The 22,707-nt window shown below is 41.0% G+C and overlaps 1 protein-coding gene across 1 annotated transcript in view; it reads left to right on the forward strand.

The window, feature by feature from the left end:
- MMS22L (MMS22 like, DNA repair protein) overlaps positions 1 to 22,707 on the forward strand; it is a 77,555-nt gene that overhangs the window by 37,812 nt on the left and 17,036 nt on the right. The window contains exons 15-16 of the mRNA XM_077926146.1: positions 11,876 to 12,063; positions 19,255 to 19,405. Of these exons, the coding sequence (XP_077782272.1) occupies positions 11,876 to 12,063; positions 19,255 to 19,405 (339 nt within the window). The remainder of the gene's footprint in view (positions 1 to 11,875; positions 12,064 to 19,254; positions 19,406 to 22,707) is intronic.

Consider the following 22,707-nt stretch of genomic DNA (forward strand, 5'->3'; position numbering starts at 1 on the left):
TGGATGGAAGTTAGAAGGAACTGAAATACAAGAAGCGACAGTGGTATTCTTGGACAATGTCTCATGGACTTTTATGAGAAAAACAATAGAGACTATGAAGTTTGGAACAGAATTTACCAATGCAATAAAAGCAATATATACTGAATATGGGCCAATATAATAATCAATGGCAGCTCAGCAAATAAATGAAGCATCAAGAAAGGAACTAAAGAAGGTCGTCCCCTGTTGCCATTGCTCTTCATTTTAATATTGGAAGTCTTAGCCAGAAAAATACAAGAGGACAATGATATAAGTGGAATCCGAGTGGACAGCGAGCCCATAAGCTGAAAGCCTTTGCCGATGATGCAGTGATGATGTTGGAGCACCCGTTGAAAAGTTTCCCAAAGGCATTGGAAACTACACCAAAATTTGGCAACCTAGCTGGATTTTATATAAATAAGGAAAAGACTAAGATGATAGTTAAAAATTTAGAACCACATGTTAAAGAAAGACTGGAAGCCAGATCATGAATTAAAATGGGGAGGGGGGAGATTATATATTTGGGGATATGACTCAGCCAAAAAAATGAACCTTTTCCAAGACAATTACTCAAAAATTTGGAATGATATTGAAAAGGACCTAGAAAATTGGAGTAGAATGAATCTCTCCTTTTTAGGAACAATTTCTGCAGTCAAAATGAATACCTTACTCAAGATGGTTTTTTTATTCCAAACATTGCCATTGATAAATAGTTCCAATTGCTTTAAGCAATGGAAGAAAGATGTAACAAACTTTATATGACAAGGGGGAAAACTGCGAGTTAAATATAAAATCCTCATAGACGCAAAGAATAGAGGGGACATTGCCCTCCCAGACCTTAAGCTCTACTACAAGGCAGTGTGTTTGTGTTGGATGAAAGAATGGGTGGAGTTAAAGAAACACTAATATTTTAGACCTAGAGGGATTCGATCTATGTTTGGGTGGCACTCCTACCTTTACTATGACAAACTCAAAGCACACAGAGGTTTCCCAAATCATGTGATAAGAAGCTTGTACATTGTCTGGTTGAGATATAAAGGCCTTTTGGAAAGGAAAACCCCACGTTGGATATCACCTACTGAGGTGGTATGAGTGGGGGGGGGGTTGGAAAATAAGTGGGGTACATATAAGGCCTTTATAGAATTTAAAGAAGGAAGAGTAAGACTAAAAGAAAGGAGATATAAGAATGGATTATCAATAGTTTAATGGCTCCAATATATTCAATTGAATGAAATATTTTTAAAAGAAAAAGGATTAGTGGAAGGAGGCTCAGAATTTGAAAGAATTGTTTTAGGAAATAGCGGAAAATTAATATCTAAAATATATAAAAAACTATTAGAGTGGGAGACCAAAGACTAAACGGTAAAAGCAATAATGACCTACTGGGCAATAGATATTGGCCATAATATAGAATTATCAGTGGAAGAAATTATGGGGGGGATGAATTTTTCAGCCTGCTATATTATTAAAGAAAACCTATAAATGATAATGTACAGGTGGTACTTGACACCCAGTAAGTTGGTAAAAATGTCTTTTTTAAAAATCCAAACTGTGCTGGAAGTGTCAAGAGGTTGAGGGAACCCTAATGCACATATGGTGGAAGTGTAAACAAGCCAAGGATTATTGGGAAGTGATCTATGTAGAACTAAAAGAGATTTTTAAATTTACGTTTCCCCAGAGACCCAAGACCTTCCTACTAGGCATAACATATGTCAATATCCCTAAAAAGGCACTTTGTTGTTTCTTATATGCAACCGCTTGCAGCCAGAATAATATATGCCAAAAAAATGGAAGGAAAGTGAAATCCCAACCAAAGAACAATGGCAAAATGAATTGATAGAAAACCCAGAGCCAGCATACATGACAGTGAAAATAAAAAACCAAGATGAAACTCAGGTAAAGGATGAGTAGAAATACTTGGGAGAATATTTAAAGAGATATAATATTTAACTTACATGTAGGAACAACAGTTTGAGCAGCAGTTACCAACAATAAGGGATATTTATAGGACAAAATAGGATGGAAGAAAAGGATATGCAGCAAAATGAGGTTTGATTAGAATGCCATGGGGAAATGGACTGGGAAGTCCTGAGAGAAGTGATTTATTATGGAAAATGTACGGTGTACATTCATAATTTGGAAAATGTATAAATAAAAAAATAGGAGGAACTGAAATAGAGAAAAGTGGAAAGAATATTTCTAAAAAGTTGGCTTTTCTGAAATGCACACACCTTTTCTCAAAGGCTGGAAAAAATAGCTAGGAATGCTCCAAGGTTTCCCCAGAGTGACATTATGGTTCAGGACTGGTACCAATAACATTTTTATAAAATTTCGCTCCGCTTTACAGGGAACACTTCTCCCTGTCTCTTAGTAGGAAAGAGAACAGGGTAATTCTAATATAGCAGGCCCATGAGCTTGCCTCGCTTCCCTTCCTCCCCTCAGAAGCAATCTGCAATGTTATTAAAGATCACTTAGCCACAATCAGGTCTATGGGAGAAGATCTGTGGAAGGCAAAAATTGCTCCCATCCTTTTCCTGTGGGGGTCTCTAGGGAAAAAGTGCTCTGCTGACTGAGATTGGGTGATAGATGAGCAAAGGGTGGACTACTTTTAAATATTATTTTCAAGCATGTTGTTGCTTTTGTTCTTAAACTGAAACTGCACAAAAGGAATAAAGTTTCTTAAATTTGGTGCCTTGTTTAAAACAAACTTCACCACCACCCTGACATTTACATTCAGTCTTTAACAGTGAAAACCTTTGATATGTCTGCATTATGAACGTTATGACAGAAAAACGGTAGTTGATAGAAACCCTCTTGAGCTTCATTGTTGCCTTTTAAGTTTGAAACGGGTGGAAGGGACACAAGACTGAATTTCACTTCATTAGAGTTCATTACAAAAGGGTTTTGCTGTATTGCAGAGTGGTGCTGAACCTCTGGAATTTTTAATGACTTCAGACACCCTTTAGAAGGCTGGGAAACTGAGAGCACAATGCTGTTTCAGTGGAAGTTATTTTCTAAACAGGAACATTTCTGAAAAAGTCCTTAGGAGCTCTATCTTCATGTAAATTAACACTGTAAATTGTGCAGCTAGTGAGGGGGGTGGTAGGAATTAAAATAATTCCAATAAATGGTTTAATTTATGCCTCAGCAGTTAGCATGCTCCTGGTTAACAGAAATACCCTTCGGCTACACAGGATTTTGGAGGGTTGTAGGGCACTCATTTGCACATAAATAGCCATTAACTGATAAATTCCCAGAGGTCTCCTGTTGCATGCTAGTGGTTTTGACCTACTTAGCTAGCTTAAATTTGTTTTACAGAATTATTATAATTCCATCCTTGGCACTTAAACTTTGTGATTAATGCATGCCTCACAATACAATTAAAGTATAATTACACAGATTTACAGTTTGCTATCATGGTGTTATTGTTATTACAAAAGAGCTGGTTTTGGCAAATATTAGAAGAATTAGGGTTCTGATACCCATCACTTTGCAGTTATTAAGTGATTATGTTAAATGGGACTCCTTTACCTCTGAAGAATGAGTTGGAGAGAGGTGAAACATTAACACACTGAATGGCTTTAAGTGATTGTGCAGGAGCTATAAAGTAATTTCTGTCACATATCCGTAGATGATAGGATGCTTTTATTAATCTTCATATTGGAGAGGGCAAGAAGCACCCTTTAATTCTGTTCCTTTAAATCATTTCATTAAGAGTTGAAATGGAGAGACTGTGAGGGGTTGTGTCAGTTATCATAAGTAATGGTTGTTTTGGATAACATGCATCTGAAATCTGGAATCACAGTTGATCTAAAACACAGAAGTGGAAAACTGGAAACTCATACCAGCCCTCAACTGATCCTAAGTAGATCTGTTCAGACTAGCAGTCTTTATGCTCAAGTGCTGGATCAGCTTGAGGATCAATCTAAATTCTGCTGGCTGCATTCAGTCCAAGTATGCCAGAGAGGTGGATGAAGATTAATGAGCAGGGCATGTCTGCTGTAGCAGTCTACAGTGGGTCAATGCCAATTTGCAGCATCTGTAATGCGCATCTGACCTGACCCCTCTGCACTGTAACACACATCTGACCTGCATGGTGTGCGCTGACAACATATGGAAATTGGTATAGACTTGATGGAGCATTTGTGTTGCTATGCTGAAATCTCTGCCATTATGAAAAGGGGTATGTTTTCCAACTTACTTTGGTGGGGAAAATGGGCTTTGCATACAAGCTCTTTCACTTTGATGTGCATGGCTTGGGACCAGATTTAATGTTTTCAGATGCAATACCAGGGCTGCCTCATCGTGACATGTTGTGTTGCTTTACAAAATTTGCACTAAGTAAATTTCGAGTCTTAATGAAATTGGTTTTTCTCTCTCTAAAGTACTGAGGTCCTATTTAACACAATCACGTAATTACTGGACAGTAATGGTTGTGAGAATCCTGATTTTTCTAATATTGCTCACCATTTCATAACTACAGGAGCTCAGATTACAGTAATTCAATGCAATAGACAGGCAGTACTTTCACTGCAGATGAGTGGTTAGTTCGTCTGCATGTTGATTCAATTCATGGGTGGGTCCTTCTGAATAGGGCTTAAAAAAGTATTTACTGTACCTCTTCAGGAGTAGTCTTTGTATAATTCTTACTAAGATGTGGTTGTTCTGTATTTGGGATTGGCAGGTAATGCCTGGAGAACCTTTTTTATCATGTCAAGTTCAAGAGCAGGCATTACAGCAGCATTGCCCTCCCTGGTCCCATTGTGCACTCAGCATCCTTGTCTACTGGGAGCCTAAAGGGCAGAGAGGGATGAGGAAGACATGACTATGGGACTGCTGAGGAAATTGGAAGTTGTCTTCACTGAGACCTGGAAATTCTGTTCGGGGTGAATACAGATGGCAATCAAACCACGTGCAAAATACAGTGAGCTCTTACCACTTGGTAGAGAGTCATTCTTTGTTATACATAAGAAAGCATGATAGGGGAAACTTGCACCACATTTGAGGAGATGGTAACCATGGGGGGGGGGGAGCCTTATTACATGATAAGCTGTATTTCTGGGCCTTTGTGCCTTCTTTATCAAGCGTAGCATTTATACTTTTGTTTTTAATGGGAACATAAGAAGCTGCTTCATACAGAATCCATCTAGCTTAGTAAGGTTGACACTGACTGGCAGCAGCTGTCTCCAAACACTCCTTAGAGATTCTGGAGATTGAACCTGGGGCATTTTCAGTGCAAAGCACACACTCTTCCACTGAGCTATAGCCATTCCTCTTAGTTGATGCTTTTAGCCTGTTAACTGTTATAATATTATTTGAAAACAGCATTGATTTTGTCTTATCTAGGTCCAAATAATAGTTTTGGTTACTAGCAGAAATAAAACCTTTTGAAGTATAACTAGTTATTTTATATAAAGGATGCTCTGCTCTTGCAGTAGCGTGTGGGACAGTGCGGTCTTGTACCTGTCTCCTCTAAAGTAAGTCACATTGTGTTCTATGATGCATTCACTCAGGTAGATGGATGAACAAGTGTAGCCTTGGTTGCTCTGTTTATTTCCAGTGCTCCTTATTTTTAATAAACTTGCATGCAAGTTAATTTTTATCCTAAAGGGTAGCACAAATGCAAAGCATTGGCAAAATGAGAAATGGTCAGCAAATAAGAGGTTTGCAGAACCAACTTGCAACGGCTGCCCTTCCATAAAGAGAAACATTTACCCTGCCATAATAAGAGTGCTAATGAATTCAGAAATCCATTGATTTCTCTGCCTCCGTGCAGATTATATGCAGACTTGCTTCAAGGAGAGGAATTTATGAAATGTTTGCTACATCCAGCAAGCAGTGCCGCTATAATACTGCTGCTTCCTCAGTGGTTTTCGTTGATCCTGTAGAGTGAAAGGACAGGAGGATCAGCTCAGGTCTAAATGAGATTACAGCTGGTTCGGCAGCTTATCTGGTCTAATGCCAACTAGTGTGGCTTTGCAGGTCCTAAGGGGTTTACAACAGAAACTGTTTATTGAGTATCATCGGTTTACTCAACACAAGCAGCCTAATCCTTCCCAGCCTCAGCATGTTGCAGGATTGTATGTGAAGCCAAACCAAAAGCTGGTGCAGCCAGAGCCTCAAGAGCCCTTTTGTCTCGCGTGATATTGATTTCCTCCCCTCCTTTCTAGAAGCATTAAAAGTCAGTAAAAAAATAAAACCGATAACCAGCCCTATTGTGAGCAAAAGGTTAATCTGACCTAAAATCTTACAAAAGCACCCATTAACCCTAGAAGGGATGGCAGCCTTTATTTGCATTTCCATTCATTGGTTTTTTCCCCATTCTCCCCCCACCACCCTCAGATTTCAAGAAACAAGATAAGGAAAACATCTTAGAAATGTAATAATGCAATGCCTTGCAGTTTCTTGTCTAATAGCTGCTACGATTTTAAATAGTAGAGTTTGTATTGGCAGCTACAGTTTTGACTTCTCTCACATCTCAGAGAGTTACTGTTTCTACCTTGTGAGAGGAAACTGTAGGAGTCCAAGTCTGCTAATTCCTTCCCACTTCTCCTGAGTGGATGTTGAGTGTAGTTATGCACTGGAGGAATACAAGTAGGAATGCTCCCAAAGGAGGAAGTGTTTAGATCAGGAGTGGGAAACCTCTGGCCTTCCAGATGTTGCTGGCCTCCAATCAGCCTCATCCAGAATGGCCATTGGTTGGAGATAGTGAGGGTTGTAATCAAACAGCATCTGGGGGGGTCACAGGTTCCCCATCCTTGGTTCATATGCCAGATAAGTATCCTATTACCAAAGAATCATGTGTTTGATGTGCTGCATATAGAGGCTTCCTGTCGATGACAAATGTTGTGCCCATCACGCCACTGCTGCCAGAATATGAGTTTCACCCTAGGAGTGCAAGGATTTATCAATAACAAATCACTCAAGGCAGATTGAGGTGGCAGATGCTGGAATCTTTATTTTACTTTCTTTCCAGTCGTATCTTATTCTTTTATGCCGTAAGCTGCCCAGAGAACAATGTTACCCGGCTGTTTTATAATAATAAAAAAACCAGTTAAATTTAATAAACTAGTAAAATGCTGGGAACTGCGGAGCACTTGTGGGAGTTTGCCACACAGCTTATCCTGCACCTCCTATGCTAACCTGTTTCCCTCAGGTGCAGTAGAGAACACTGTCCTGTATCCCTTGTTAAAGTAAGCATCACCTGCCAATCCAATTGGCTTATGTACTTGTAACTGTGTGTGTGTGTGCGCGCGCGTGTGCATGTCTGTCTTGTCATTTCCCCCAGGTAGTGAAATGTATTGGGCCATCCTGGTCAGTAGAATCAAGTGGCAGAACTAAAGCTGCTACTTCTGGCTCCAATTGAGGGAATCAAATGTTTGATCACACCTTCCCATAGAAACTGACAGTGTTAGACATAGGCAACCTGGCCTCACAGACTGTTTTAATAAGCAAGATGGTCTTTTCATTTTCCCTCCACAGGAAGCATCCAAACACGCAATGTTTCAATGCCACCTGTAGCTGAATGTAGTACAGCCTAAGAAAATTTTCACAACTTCTAATTCTGCTAATTATATACAATGTCCCTAAATAAGGCCAGCTGGATTTATTTAGCTGGTGTTGGTTTAGCTCCCTCCATTCTGCTCCAGTGGGGTAGATAATAGTGAAAGGCACAGGTAATATTTTTGATAAGATATCAGATGGGAAAAGCAGGTTATCTGTCTCATACCCATGTGTGTAAAATTCCCATGTGTACGTTTTGAAAGATATGAGAAAGCAGAGTGAAATGGATTCTGCTAAAAATGATGATCATTCTAAACATGAAGCGAGTCCATAATTTAAACCTAATGGACAAGTTGTGTTCATGATAAAAATGTAATATTTATTCTATCGCTTCTATTTTATCAAACAGGTCTCTAAAGCAGTGGGTTCCGCTCGTATAATAATGAATGTTTAGTGCATTTGGCAATAAAAGCTATTGGCAGTGAGTGCTTAAGTTCTTTGTTCAGTCACATGAATGGTGCAAATCAAAGCATTTTTTGTCACTGTGAGACGTTTTCACCTACATATTGCTTCCCCCCATGCGCGGGTCACTAAATGAATTACATTCAGTTTTACAGCTTAGCTGGTGTTGGAACTTGTTAAATTGATGCCCAGTGGTGGAACTCGTAAAACAGTTTCCTGTTAATGTGACGAGGCAGAGTTCACATTGTTGATGGTGGCTTTGATCTCATAAACTATCAGTTCATGGTGTCTCAGAGCTGCTGCTATAGGTTTAGCAAGCCTACCGTTGTCTCTGAATGACAGAAAATTAGCTCTGTTGTCTATCACTTGCTGTAGAGAACAGTCTGAAAAGTGAATGGCTGGTGTCTAATGAAAAAGCTTTTGCTAAAAAGGAAGATAGGTTACATGAACAAAACATTTTCCCTACTACTATACATAGATTCCTTCAAGAACATTAAATATTTCACTTGCTACTTTATCATCTTTCAAGGGCTACTTATGAGCAGATCTGGACAGTGGTACCTCGGGTTACAGACGCTTCAGGTTACAGACTCCGGTAACCCGGAAATAGTTCCTCGGGTTAAGAACTTTGCTTCAGGATGAGAACAGAAACCTAAAGTGGTGCTTCAGGTTAAGAACAGTTTCAGCTTAAGAACGGACCTCCAGAATGTATTAAATACGCAACTAGAGATACCACTGTATAGGAATGCTCTGTTAAGCAGCAGTTTCCCATGGGTCTTAAACTTAGCTGGATCTTGCCCTTACAAACCAACATACCACTCTCTGCTTAACACTTCTTTCATTTTTTGAAAGCAACCTCTCATTAGTACATTGGTACCTCTGGTTGTGGACAGGATCTATTCCGGAGGTGCGGCCGGATCCTGAGGTTTTCACAACTGGAGAGACCGCTTTTGCACACGCACACGCAGCGGTTGAGCGCTTCTGCGCATGCACACACGGCAAAAACCCTGGAAAATACTTCTGGGTTTGCCGCTTACGCATCCTGAAGTTTATGTAACTGGAGGGATACATAAGCGGAGGTACCACTGTAGAAGGAAAGTTCATCCTCAATATTTGATATAGAAGCTACAGATCCATTCCAGCCATTTTATTCTACCTGCATCTCTCTGCGCTCCCAACTTCTGAGTGGATTGTGGCAGCTGAAGGAGCCAGGATGCCTCTCAGTATAACATTACAGTGTACCTGGGCACACCATGTGTGCACGCCCGGTGTGCACGCCTATGCTAATGTCATGTGTTCACCACTTCCCAAACCAATAATGGGGAGAGCACAGGCTGCAGAGTAAACGAGTGTGTATACAGCCTAAGCTTCTGAGTCCCCCAATACCAACTTTTCAGAAGGCCTTCTAAACCCAACCCAGAGAAGCTATACTGATTTCATTACTTTGCCTCTCTCCCCCACCCCCCACCCACCGTCAGATTCAATAAATATGGAGAAACCATACACTAGTGTAAACTAGTGTGCATGTAGTCAACTGGTTACTTGGATTGTAAATCAGTGTTCACTAATCATTGTACATTTTCTGTCAAAGTTTTAATGTGTACATATTTATCATATACTTTGTACTATAGCTTATATCCCTTCTAGGCATGACTATATTCAAAATATTAAAAATGCACATATTATACATAGTTTAAAATATATGTGTTTAATGCATAGTTTAATTTATTAGACTAATGTTTAAAATTTTATAAACACGGATGTGACATTTGGATCTAATTCTAGACTTGCGGATGTGCTGTTTAAATTTGGAGTATCCCTTTTGCTTCAAATCTTTTGAATTTTGTACTGATAGGTGGATATATGCTGCAGTCAGAGATGACAAAATAACCAAGCCTTTCAATAAATCTGTATTCAGGCAGTTCAGAATGCTGTTTGAGCTGAGCGTTGACAACAGGCAATACATTTGGTTTGGGTGATGTATGCATCTTTTGAATGAAACCATATTAAGTATCATAATCATGTCCCTTTAATTCACAACGTCTACAGTTCAGTAAGCTTTTATTATGACAAAATACTGACGAATGAGAGAAGGAAACATCAAAAAGATAAAAAAGCTGCATGTTAGTTTTGTTTGTACGCGGGGACGTTTCAAAATTGGAAGATCTTCCAGAATGGTATCCACTGCAGCACAAGAGGCCGCAGTTAGACGAAGAGCCCTTTACTGCTAAGTAAATAAACTCCTGAAAAATGCTGAACTGATTTATGACGTTAAATACTTGAAAGGGTTTCAGCTTTTGTAATAGTTGAACAGGAACAGTGTTATTGCTATTTAATTTTAAAGTTCTAATTGAGAGGAGAATTTGAATGGCAACAGCTCCCATTGCTTTGTCCCAGCTCCTGCCAACCTAGCATTTTGGAAGCATACCAGTGCGAGTAGGTAACTCCAGCTTTGAACTATATGGTTACTGACTAGCACACTCCGTGACAGATGATGAAGAAGGGAAAATATGATAGAGTTGCTTTCTTCTCTTTTTCACACTCACTCCATAAATGATCCCTGGTTTAGTAACCATGCAAGCTAAAAATAGTTGGCCATGTCAACATTGTTCCCATAAATTTGTCACAATTTTCTTTGTCCTTCCAAGAAAATCAACACAAGAATGAACAGTGAGGTAGAAAATGTTTGTTTTTAAAAATGTTTGAGCTTGTTTAATTTTTTACTTTTTGAGTTGTTTAATTTTCACACAAAAATAAAAAATGAGTAGTCAAGCCTGGAATGCAGTTCACAAATGTAAAAGCCCCTTTCTATTTCAGCCCTGATTATGGCCTGCCAGCAACATTAGTTTTATGAGATATCTGACTGTCCTTGATATATGCCATTGTCTAATAAATACTTTGACCGCTTTTTATAGAATTTAATAAAGCAAATGTAGTAATGTTGCCTGTGTCTTAATCTACAATCTCAGCTGAGTTGACCAGGAGATAAATAGGAGCAGGAATGATAGTGCGTTGCTACAGATTGTTTTTAATAAGCATGTTATTTAGTTGATCATCTAAGAACAGTAATGCCTCATATCCTAGTCTGCCAGACAAATTTATTAATGCTTCCTGCCCCTCCTTCCACCCATTTCTCTGAGAACATTGATTCCCTGCAGACACATCTCTATTGAACCTTTAGAAAGTCACAACTTCCAAATTAGATTAAGTAGTAGGAATGGTACTAACAGAATCAAAGAAAATTGAGTGTGTTATTGAATTCATGCCACATTGTCTCTGGAAAAGACTGACGTTGTGTATAGTGGTAACTCCTGTCTTATTCCACTAGTAAAACTGGGGGCATTGATTCAAAACCAAACCGCACAATGTATCTAAAAACTGTTAAATCTTCATTTTTGTGTTTTTTCTTTGGTGTGTGTGTGCTGAGGCTTCATAAATAAAACTTCAAGGGGAAATGCATTACCTAAAATTATAACTGTTTCTGTGCCAGTTCCAATTCCTGTACCCTTCCATACCAAATTAACTAATAGTAGAAGATCTGGTTTTGGATTGTAAGCAGACCGACTTGTCAGTTGATAAATGCATGCATTCATTTTGGAGCCTGCCTGTTTCTCATTTGGGTCTGACACATTAAGAGGTGCGTAATTAATGGTTGACATCAGTAATTAACATTAACTTTATGGTGCTTAATATGCCATCATTTATCCATCAGATAGGTGGTATGCAGAAATGTCTTTGGATCAAGGTTTTAATTATAGAAAATGATGTTTCAGTACTTGCATTTTGTACAGTGCAAATACTGCCTGTACAGTAATACTTCTAAGGAATTCAGGTGTGTTTCTGCACCACCACCAGTACAGAGAATGTTCATATTATTTGTGTTTCTCCCTAGGACTGTGCACAAACACTTAAACCAGGGACTGCCTTCAGGGAATACAGGCCCAAATGCTCCGTTGTCGTCGGTGGCGAAAGAGCACCACCTTGCTGTTGCCAGAGCTCTCTGGAGAAATTTCTTTCCCTTCTTGAAGAGCCAGAGGATGCTGCAGACTCCTTGTTCTCAGCTTGCAGATACAGCTGCAGGTCTGTACAGCAGTTTAGCTATCCTCCTGTACATCCTTGGTACCGTCTTGTACTTACTTTAGAAGCTGTTAGTTAATTTGTTGGCAAATAATGGAACTTCTATAGGGATGTTCAGCATTTTTACATGGGTGGGTGGCTGTACACACACAAACACACACACACACACACACACAGAGAGAGAGAGAGAGAGAGAGAGAGACCAACACATTATTAGAATACTCTGAAGTACTCATCTTATTAATATGGTGTCTCTATATCCACAACTGGAGTATCACTTTTCCTCTGCTATCATTTGTTACATTTGAAATATGAGCTATAATTTTCTGCAAGGTTAATGGTTGATGCTGCTAAATGCTTCATCATATCAAATGTGATGCATATTTTCAGAGCTTAAATGAGTTTGTTCATAGCTCTTCTGCTCCTCGAAATTCCTTTCTCCCCCAATGTTTCTCTCAGATTATAATAATATTCATTTTGTAAATGGCTTTCTGAGCATATATCAGACAACATTTAAGCACATGGTGTGACGTCCCGATTTAAAAACAAAACACCACTACCTTTTCTGATGTCTTACTCTCTAGGAATGCTACTCGAAATCTTAGCAGATGGAATAGCATATTGAGAGTAAACTATAATAGTGCCGATCCTTGACTTTAGTGGAGCTGTGCCCAGCTGATCTGGTTCTTTTGTATTTTGATACAATATCATTTCTTCCATGAAATTTCTATATCGTAATACTGCATATTTCAATTTGACAAGGCTTGTGCCTAGCTATAATGGCACACTGAATCCATTTAAATAATATTTGGAAAAGGCAGATTTGAATTTAAATGTATTTTAGCCCAACATGAATTAAGAACTGAGTTTTATGAGCTCTCAAAGACCCGGTCAATAATGGAAATAAAGAAAGACCCTTGAACTTCAGCAGCTTTGCAATAATTAAGATATAATAGTAATAGAAAAGAAAGTTGTAGAAAGGAAACGCTCTGCCACTTGCCAAATGTATTAAGGAAATCATTCTAAGGCAGAAACCTAGTATCCTGTCAAAAAGTCCATTCTGGTTTTCTTTAGCTATTTGTTAAAAAAAAGAAACATCCCATTGGATTAACAGCGCTGTGTGAAAATTAGCACTGCGGATATATGTAATTCAACAGTTTAGAAGAATGAAAGGGAAAGTGAGCTACAAACTATGATAAGAAAATATAATGAGTAAATATAAGATGATATAGTAGCACAGTATTATCAACTCCCCCCCTTTTTTTTAACTGAGGAACATCTTTCATGATATCCATAACATATTGTGATACTCTGCTGAACCCCAACACATACTCTTTTGCTGCCTCTCACACACACATTTTAAAAATATGGTAATAGGTGGCAGTGAGTGACTGGGGAAGAAGAGAGGAGAATGAAAGTCCTGTGGTGCACTGTTGTAAAAATGTGTGGGACCCCAGTAGATGCTCATGGAGCCCTGATTGAAAGCCCTTCCATAGTACTAACAGCACAATCATAACCATATCTACTCAGAAGTACAGTGGTGCCCCGCAAGACGAACGCCTTGCAAGACGGAAAACCCGCTAGACGAAAGGGTTTTCCGTTTTGGAGGCGCTTCGCAAAACGAATTTCCCTATGGGGTTGCTTCGCAAGACGAAAAAATCTTGCGCGTCCCCGCGGGTTTTTTCCGCTCCCCCCCCTTTTCCTAAGCCGCTAAGCCGCCTATCAGCTGTTCCGCTGATAACCCGCTTAACAGCTGATCGCGAAAAGCCGCTAGACCGCTGTAGCACTAATCTGTTCAGTTTCAGTTTCTGTTAATTGGTTCTCGTGGGAAACTTGCAGATTCTGGCTTCTCACAATTAACTCAAGGTGGTGTCAATTTACTCTTGGCAGAAAGCCCAGGTCTGCTTGACCTAGAAACTACTTACTCTGATTGGTTAACGACCAGCACTCAACTCTGTTATCAAGGGTTTGCTAGCTCAGTTTGAGGTGAGGTGTTGTTAGGAGTAGAAGTGCTGTGTACGGTTTTGAGAGAGAGAGAAAGAGAGGGTTTATTTTGCTTTGTTTTGTATGCAGAAACTCTGCTGGTTTTATTTTCTCCTTTTAATAAATCCTGTAAATAGTTATTCTGAGTCTAGCTGACTTGTCATTACTGCCGCAACTAGCTTCTTCGCTGTGCAGGAAAACTCTGCTACGTTTGGGCTAAAGCCAGTAGGGCTATGCCTGACACTCCAAAGTTCCATGAGGTTATGGGCATTGTGCTGCCAGCCTGAGTTGCGGTGGTGTCAGCATCAACGGCGTTGGTTCCAGTAGGTCCAGAAGTTGTTGTTCCTGCTGGTGCAGCAGATGGACTCTGGCTGGTTCCTGACCGTGGTGAGCTGGTGACGCAGCGGACACAAGGACAACAGCTGCAGCGTGTGAGTGCTGGGTGCTGTGGTTCCTGTTTTCTCTCTCGGTGGTCGTGAGTAGCTGGTTCCAGGTTCCAGGGACATCGCTCTCAAGATGGCCTCACAACCAGTTCAGATGGCTTTTGAGCGTCTGAATGACTCCAATTACTTGCTGTGGTCGGAACGCATGCAGGCAGTGCTGCAGAGGGATCGTCTCTGGCAAGTGGTGAGTAAGTTTCCTGCGAAGCCTGATGATGAAGACCTCGATAAAGACCAAAGAGCAAGGGCCACAATTGTCTTGGGGCTGGAAGATTCCCAGTTGCCGTATGTGAGGGGAATCAAGACAGCTAGAGGTGTGTGGCAAGCACTTAAAGAACTCCATGTGCGTGAGACAGCGGTTTCCAAGCTGTTCATTCGCAAGGCATTGTACAAGGCAATGTTACAGCCTGGGGTTACAATGCAGGAACACCTACACAGTTTACAGTTAAAGTTTACTGCGCTACAGGAAAGAGACTGTGCGTTAGACCAGCAGGAGAAGGTGGCTATTATTTTGAGTTCTCTCCCGGAAAGCTGGGATAATTTAGTTTTGTCTCTAGAAGGCATGCAGGAGCATGATTTATCAGTCAGTTACGTTATTGGGCGTTTGATTGAAGAATGGCAGAAGAGGCAAGAAAGGTCGTTGGCTGCAGAGGCTTCTACAGACGGGCGGTTTGGAAGGAGTTCTCATGCCGTGCCAGAGGTGAAGCAAAAGCAGCGTACCGGTGAGGAGTCAGCGTTTGCTGTTAGGCGTTGTTTCCGATGTGGGTCTTCAGCGCATCTAAAACGACAATGTCCGGAGTTGGTCAAGTCTCAGTTGCCGGTGCAGGAGCAGAGACGAGATCAGCAGCAGCAGCAGCGTAAAAAGAAGTTCTTCAAACGAAAACAGTCGGCTCAGCTGGTGACCGGCGAGGTCAAGATTGCTGATGAGAAACAAGCTGTCTGGGTGGTCGATTCGGGAGCATCTCGCCACATCGTAAATTCAGATGAATTGTTTGTTTCCAAGAACTCAGCACAGCGTAGCCAGGTGGCTCTAGCAGACGGAAGTACTTCCGAAGTGATTTCGGGGGGTGCAGTTTTTGTTCCTTGTCTTCGTGAATGCCTGCAAAATGTACTTTGTGTGCCGTCATTAAGGAGCAATCTGATGTCTGTAGATTGTTTGCTAAAAGCTGGGTTTAAAGTGCATTTTGAAGGAGACAGTTGCATTATTAAGAAGGCTGGTGAGATTTTAGGCACTGCTAAGTCAGAGGGAGGCTTGTTTTGGCTTAAAGCAGGATCTCAAGTTGCAGCAGTAGTCAGTAAATCTCAGCCTGCAGTGAATAACAAAGCTATACATGACAACTGTGTGCACTTATTGCATAGGAAAATGGGGCATGCTTGCTGGAAAAGTGTACTAAAAATGTCTGAATTGGCTGATGGGGGTAATTTAAAGAGTTGTAACAAGTACCTTGATTGTAACGTTTGTAAAAAGGTTAAAACCCACAGAGTCTCTTACCCCAGAAGTGACAGAGTTAGTGAGGCACCGCTACAGCTGGTTCACATGGACGTAATTGGCCCATTTGCTGTAAGTAGGGGTGGATCGCGCTTTTCACTAACAATTGTGGATGACGCCACGCGTTACTCCTGGGTTTTCCCCATGAAGAATAAGGGTGACGTGTTCACTAAGTTTAAAGGCTGGGTGGCATCTGTGGAAAGATTTCTGTCCATTAAGCTTAAAAGGATACAGACGGACAGAGGTGGTGAATTTATGTCAAATGCCTTTAAAGATTGGTTACAAAAGCGTGGCATTGGGCATAGAAAAACGAATGTTTTTTCCCCAGAGGAGAATGGCGTTGCAGAGCGAAAAAACAGATCTTTACAAGATATGATGTTTGCCATGCTTGACGATGCTGATTTGCCCATGTCTTATTGGGGGGAGAGCATGCTCACCGCGTGTTATCTCCAAAATAGGCTCTTTCATCAAACTATAGGTACAACCCCGTACTTTAAATTGTTTCAGAAAAAACCCAAAATTGACCATTTGCATGTGTTTGGATCAAAAGCCTGGGTATTAATTCCGAAACAAATGAGGAAGAAGGGAGATCCTAAGACCAAACAGTTAGTGTTTGTGGGTTACCAGGAGCTGGGAAAAGGTTTCCGCTTTGCTGAAGGGACAAATGGCATTGTGATCTCCAGGAATGCCAGTTTTTGTGAACATAGTGGCTGGGAGAGACTACATGCCAATACTGAGGTTTGGTTTGAACCTTCCCAGGAGCTTCATGACTCTGAAGGTAGACACAGAGAATCAGAGTCTGAGGGGGAGGAAAGTTCAGATAAGAGCTCTCAAGAAAGTGGTGTTAGCCAAAGACCAGTTGCTAAGCAACAAAAGAGAGGTCATAGTTCTGAGGAGGAAAGTGGGTCAGAAGAAAAATTTTCTCCCAGAAGATCTAAAAGACAAAACAAAGGAGTGCCTCCGGTGCGTTTTTCCCCAGATACTGCAAATGTGTTTAGTGTAATTGCAGAACCCAAGAGTTTTCAGGAGGTGTTAAAGTTACCAAAAGAGGAGGCAGAGCTCTGGAAACAGGCAATGGAGGAAGAGATGTCCTCTCTGAATGAGCACAAGGTTTTTACACCAGTAGCAGCGCCTGAGGGGGGCAAAGATTGTAGGCTGCAGGTGGGTGTACAAACTTAAACCTCTGGTGACAGGAGAGTACAAATACAAAGCTCGTTTAGTGGCTCAAGGATACTCTCAGAGGCCTGGAAAAGATTATAATGAGACTTAGGCCCGGTTAGGACATATCTAGGGTTGGAAGTGTGCTGGGCCCAAGATGGCAGCTGTCTAATTAGTCAGCAGAACAAAGTTAAACAACTACTGACTACATACAGGATGCAGGATTGCAAAGGGGCAGAGGTGCCTATGGATCCAGGTTTCATAAAAACACTTCATATAGATGAGAGTCCTGAATTTGAACATCCTGATGTATATCATTCTGTAATTGGAAGTTTATTGTATCTAGCACAGTGGTCCAGACCTGATATTAGCTATGCAGTAGGCATATTAAGTAGATTGGTCTCAAAACCCACACTAAATGCCTGGAAAGGGGTAAAACAAGTTCTGAGGTATCTCAAACAGACAATTGGCTATATGTTACAATTAAATTCTTCAGAGGATGAAATGTTGAGTTGCTACTGTGATAGTGACTGGGGAAATTTGCCGGATAGAAAATCTGTCACAGGACTAGTCATAATGGTCGGTGGAGCTTTAATCAGCTGGCGGTCACGCAAGCAAGACGTTGTAAGTGTGTCATCAACAGAATCAGAGTACGCCGCATTGAGTGAATTGTGCAACGAGGTGATTTATTTCAAGCATTTGTTAGCAGATTTAAATGTAAATTGTGGAGAACCAGTACAAGTTTACATTGATAATCAAGCTTGTATAACCTTAAGTAAAACAGAGGGTTTCAAATCGCGTTCCAAACATATCTCTGTAAAATACCAAAATGTACGTTGCTGTGTACAAGACAATATAATCACCTGTACTTATGTATCAAGTGAAGAAAATGTAGCAGATGTGTTAACTAAACCATTGGCAAAGATAAAGAACAAGCGAATGTGCAAGGGTTTAGGTTTGCTGGAAAAATGATCTCCTACATAGGTGTATTTGGTGTTAATTGTTCAGCAGAATCTGTGAGGGGGTGTTCAGTTTCAGTTTCTGTTAATTGGTTCTCGTGGGAAACTTGCAGATTCTGGCTTCTCACAATTAACTCAAGGTGGTGTCAATTTACTCTTGGCAGAAAGCCCAGGTCTGCTTGACCTAGAAACTACTTACTCTGATTGGTTAACGACCAGCACTCAACTCTGTTATCAAGGGTTTGCTAGCTCAGTTTGAGGTGAGGTGTTGTTAGGAGTAGAAGTGCTGTGTACGGTTTTGAGAGAGAGAGAAAGAGAGGGTTTATTTTGCTTTGTTTTGTATGCAGAAACTCTGCTGGTTTTATTTTCTCCTTTTAATAAATCCTGTAAATAGTTATTCTGAGTCTAGCTGACTTGTCATTACTGCCGCAACTAGCTTCTTCGCTGTGCAGGAAAACTCTGCTACGTTTGGGCTAAAGCCAGTAGGGCTATGCCTGACACTCCAAAGTTCCATGATAATCCGCTAAGCTGTCAATGGGCTTGCTTCGCAAGACGAAAAAACCGCTAGACGAAGAGAATCGCGGAACAGATTCTTTTCGTCTTGCGAGGCACCACTGTAAGTTCTATTGAATTCAGTGGGTCTTACTCCCAGGTATGTGCTGTTAGGAATGCAGCCTAAGGGTATACATATTGAACTGGTTATCTTTTTTTAAAGAATACATTTGAACTCACAATAGCGGTCATTCCGCTCACGAAAAGTGTACGAGTTTCCACTTTCTTACAAAATGTAGCTTTAAGGTGATAGGAATTCCTTATTGGATGAGAAACTAATCTCCAAACTTCAGAATTCTTGAAGACAAAAAATGACATTTATGATTCTTTCCCCTTTTGTATGTAATTGCCCCTGCAGGTGGAAAAACAGCACTGGGGGGAAATAGATTTTGAGCAGACAAATGTCTGGCAGGGAAGAGGAGTTCCATCTCTCTCCTCTTTTCTCCTTTTCCCAAGCTGGAACTTCCCAGAGTCCCCAAATGCATTTCACTAGTGTGTTTTTGAGGGGGAGGGGGTGCCCTTTATTTTGAAAAGAGCTACAGAAATACACAAGATGCATGCTTTTACCCTGAATTTCCCCCAACTTTCTTTCTTTCTTTCTTTTTAAAAATAGGTTTTACTTTACTGGCTTTGGATTTGCCCAGCACATGTACATCAGATCTTCAGCCTCAACCAGTTTTATCAATGATGCAGCTGTTCGGGTGGGATGATATGGTTTGCCCTCGGCTGGTTTCAAGGTATCTAAGCCACCTAATACAAAATAGGTGAGTGACGTAAACTTACTTGACAAAGTGAGAGCAGATGCTTTCTAGTCATGTGTTTTATTCTCTTGTTTACTGGTTTTTGTTTCAGTGGCCTTCAGAATTTACGGTACAATGTCCATGAGTTGTTTGTTGCAAGTGCAACTAAGTAATTTTGTAAAGAAAGAGTCATAAACATGAGAGCTTTGGCTGGCAAAGACTTCCTTGGGTTGATATAAAGTGTTTGCACTAGCCTAGAGGAATTTTTGACCTTTTTCTTTTTTCTTTTTACATCCAACTCCATCCTGTGCCATATCACAAATTACTTTTGAAATTCTCCATTTGCCAGTATACATTGATGGCCTGCTTTTCAGGAAGTGAAAGTCCCCTTTGGCTTTGGACTAAGGTTCTTTGGGCCCTAGTCTCTTAGTCAAAAGTACAATAAAAGTATAAATATTTATACAGAGCCACGTTGCTTCCATTTGTTGTTCTGACAACTGTTATTTATTGACAACTGGGATCTCATAGCACCTGCCATTGTACAAACCATTTGGGGAATCATCTGTAAGATGCAGGTATCTAATTCTGGGTAGTTCACCTGATGTTATGAATTCAACTGTATGTAACACTTGGCACACAATTGTGGGAATTTGCTGCACCACTGAGGAATTTCATAGCACATTTTTCAAAATGGCATAAACTAAGAACAAGCTAGACAAGCATCCATCAGCCACACTTTAAATTTAGACTATATTGCCTCAGGGTGGCAGGTTAAACTAAACAACCCACAAGACCCCTTCCAGTTCTCAGCCTTTATAAGTGATTTGACAAAATATGTGGGAGAAGGCACAGAGCTTACATGTAGGAAGATGTCCAGAGCATTAAAATCAATGGGAGTTTTACCTTGAGCCTTAATGACATAAATTGTAACAATAGCTTGTATGATTTAAAAGGGAGAGGATGGTAGCTAATACAAAGCTCCTGGTTCAATATCTTGCCTCCTGGTAAAAACAAGAAATATGGTTGAAATACTGGAGAGCCGTTACCAGTCAGCGCAAACTGTACTGAATTAGATGAGTCAGTGGACTGTCTCAGTTTCCTTTGTACATGTGCATGCAATATTTTTTTCTCCTGGTTTTGAGATCCTTTTGATATATTCATAGTAATGTGTCATGCCTTTATATTCAGAATATGCCCTCTGTTCTAACTCAGAGGCAGCTAGTGCAAATTGCCCTATTATTTACAAAGTTTCAGGTCTTTCAGTTATATCAGAACTATTGTTCACATTTGTTTTCCAACCCAATGATGTCTCTAAAGTAGGAATATCTAGCCCTCATTTCAGGGGTCTGATACAGCCCAGCCCAAGCAACTGCCTTCCGCCTCCCCAAAAGAAACACCACAATTTTTGGCAGCAGAGTCAACAAGAAGCCTATAAGTAGGCACAGCAGTGGAATGGGCGAAGTCCAGTTGAGATGGGCCTCATCTGGTCCCCAGGAAGTCTGAGAGTTGACCAGAGAGGCGGCTATAAGCACAGAGTCGGATCCAAGAGTGGGACCAGGTGGGATAACAGGGAAGGGACCCACCCTTATGTAGCCAGACACTTCCAGTCATGAAGGAAGAGTACACACAAGTTCCCAACTGTTTCAGGGAGAATGTCAGGTGGGCTAAAGCTCAGGACGAGCTCTCGCTTGCAACAGAGGTTAAAAATAATAATAAAAGTTTGTTCAAAGCAAGAGGAAGATCAAGCAAGTAGTAAGTCCTCCACATGGAAAAGACAGAGGAATGCTATTGGGGGGGGAAGAAGACGGAACTGCTGAACGCATACTTTGCCTCTATCTTCATTAGGAGTATAGCATCTAGATCAAGGGAAGTAATAGTGCCACTGTATTCTGCTCTGGTCAGACCTCACCTGGAGTACTGTGTCCAGTTCTGGGCACCACAGTTCAAGAAGGACACTGACAAACTGGAACGTGTCCAGAGGAGGGCAACCAAAATGGTCAAAGGCCTGGAAACGATGCCTTATGAGGAACGGCTAAGGGAGCTGGGCATGTTTAGTCTGGAGAAGAGGAGGTTAAGGGGTGATATGATAGCCATGTTCAAATATATAAAAGGATGTCACATAGAGGAGGGAGAAAGGTTGTTTTCTGCTGCTCCAGAGAAGCGGACACGGAGCAATGGATCCAAACTACAAGAAAGAAGATTCCACCTAAACATTAGGAAGAACTTCCTGACAGTAAGAGCTGTTTGACAGTGGAATTTGCTGCCAAGGAGTGTGGTGGAGTCTCCTTCTTTGGAGGTCTTTAAGCAGAGGCTTGACAACCATATGTCAGGAGTGCTCTGATGGTGTTTCCTGCTTGGCAGGGGGTTGGACTCGATGGCCCTTGTGGTCTATTCCAACTCTATGATTCTATGGTTCATTCAAAAGGAAAACACTGCCGAACAGAATAAGTGATGCAAGGAGGGAGCTGCAGCCCAAGATAGGGAAAGAGGTGGTAAGGGAACAACTAGCTACTTAAATGAATCAAATCTCCAGGGCCAAAGGGTAGTAAAGGAGCTTGCAGATGTACTGGTAGTACATGTGAACAGAATCTAGGGGTCTTGGTAGACCACAAGCTTAACACGAGTCAACAGTGTGGTGCAGCAGGAAGAAATGCTAATACAATTCTAGGCTGCATCATCGGAGGTCTAGGGTCCCAATGATGGGAAGTAATAGTCCCGTTCTATTCTGCCTTGGTCAGACCACACCTGGCATACTTTGTCCAGTTCTAGGCACCACAATTTAAGAAGGATATTGACAAACTGGAATGCATGCAGAGGAGGGCAACCAAGATGATAAAGGATCTGGAAACCAAGCCTTATGAGGAGCAGTTGAGGGAAGTAGATAACGTTTGGCCTGGAAAAGAGGAGACTGAGAGGAGATATGATGTTGTTGTTGTTGTTGTTTAGTCGTTTAGTCGTGTCCGACTCTTCGTGACCCCATGGACCAGAGCACGCCAGGCACCTCTGTCCTCCACTACCTCTCGAGATATGATAGCCATCTTCAAATATCTAAAGGGCTGCCATGTGGAAGATGGAGCAAGCTTGTTTTTCTTAGCTCTGGAGGCTAGGACCCCAAACCAATGGCTTCCAGTTACAAGAAAGTACATTCTGACTAAACATCGGGAAGAACTTTCTGAGAGTAACAGCTGTTTGACAGTGGAGCAGACCTTCTTGGAATGTGGCAGACTTTCCTTCCTTGGAGGTTTTTAAGCAGAGGTTGGATGGTCATCTCTCATGGATACTTTGGTTGAGATTCCTGCATTTCAGGGGATTGGACTAGATGACCC

Source organism: Podarcis muralis, chromosome 3 (genome assembly GCF_964188315.1).
Source record: "Podarcis muralis chromosome 3, rPodMur119.hap1.1, whole genome shotgun sequence".
Lineage (NCBI taxonomy): Eukaryota > Metazoa > Chordata > Lepidosauria > Squamata > Lacertidae > Podarcis > Podarcis muralis.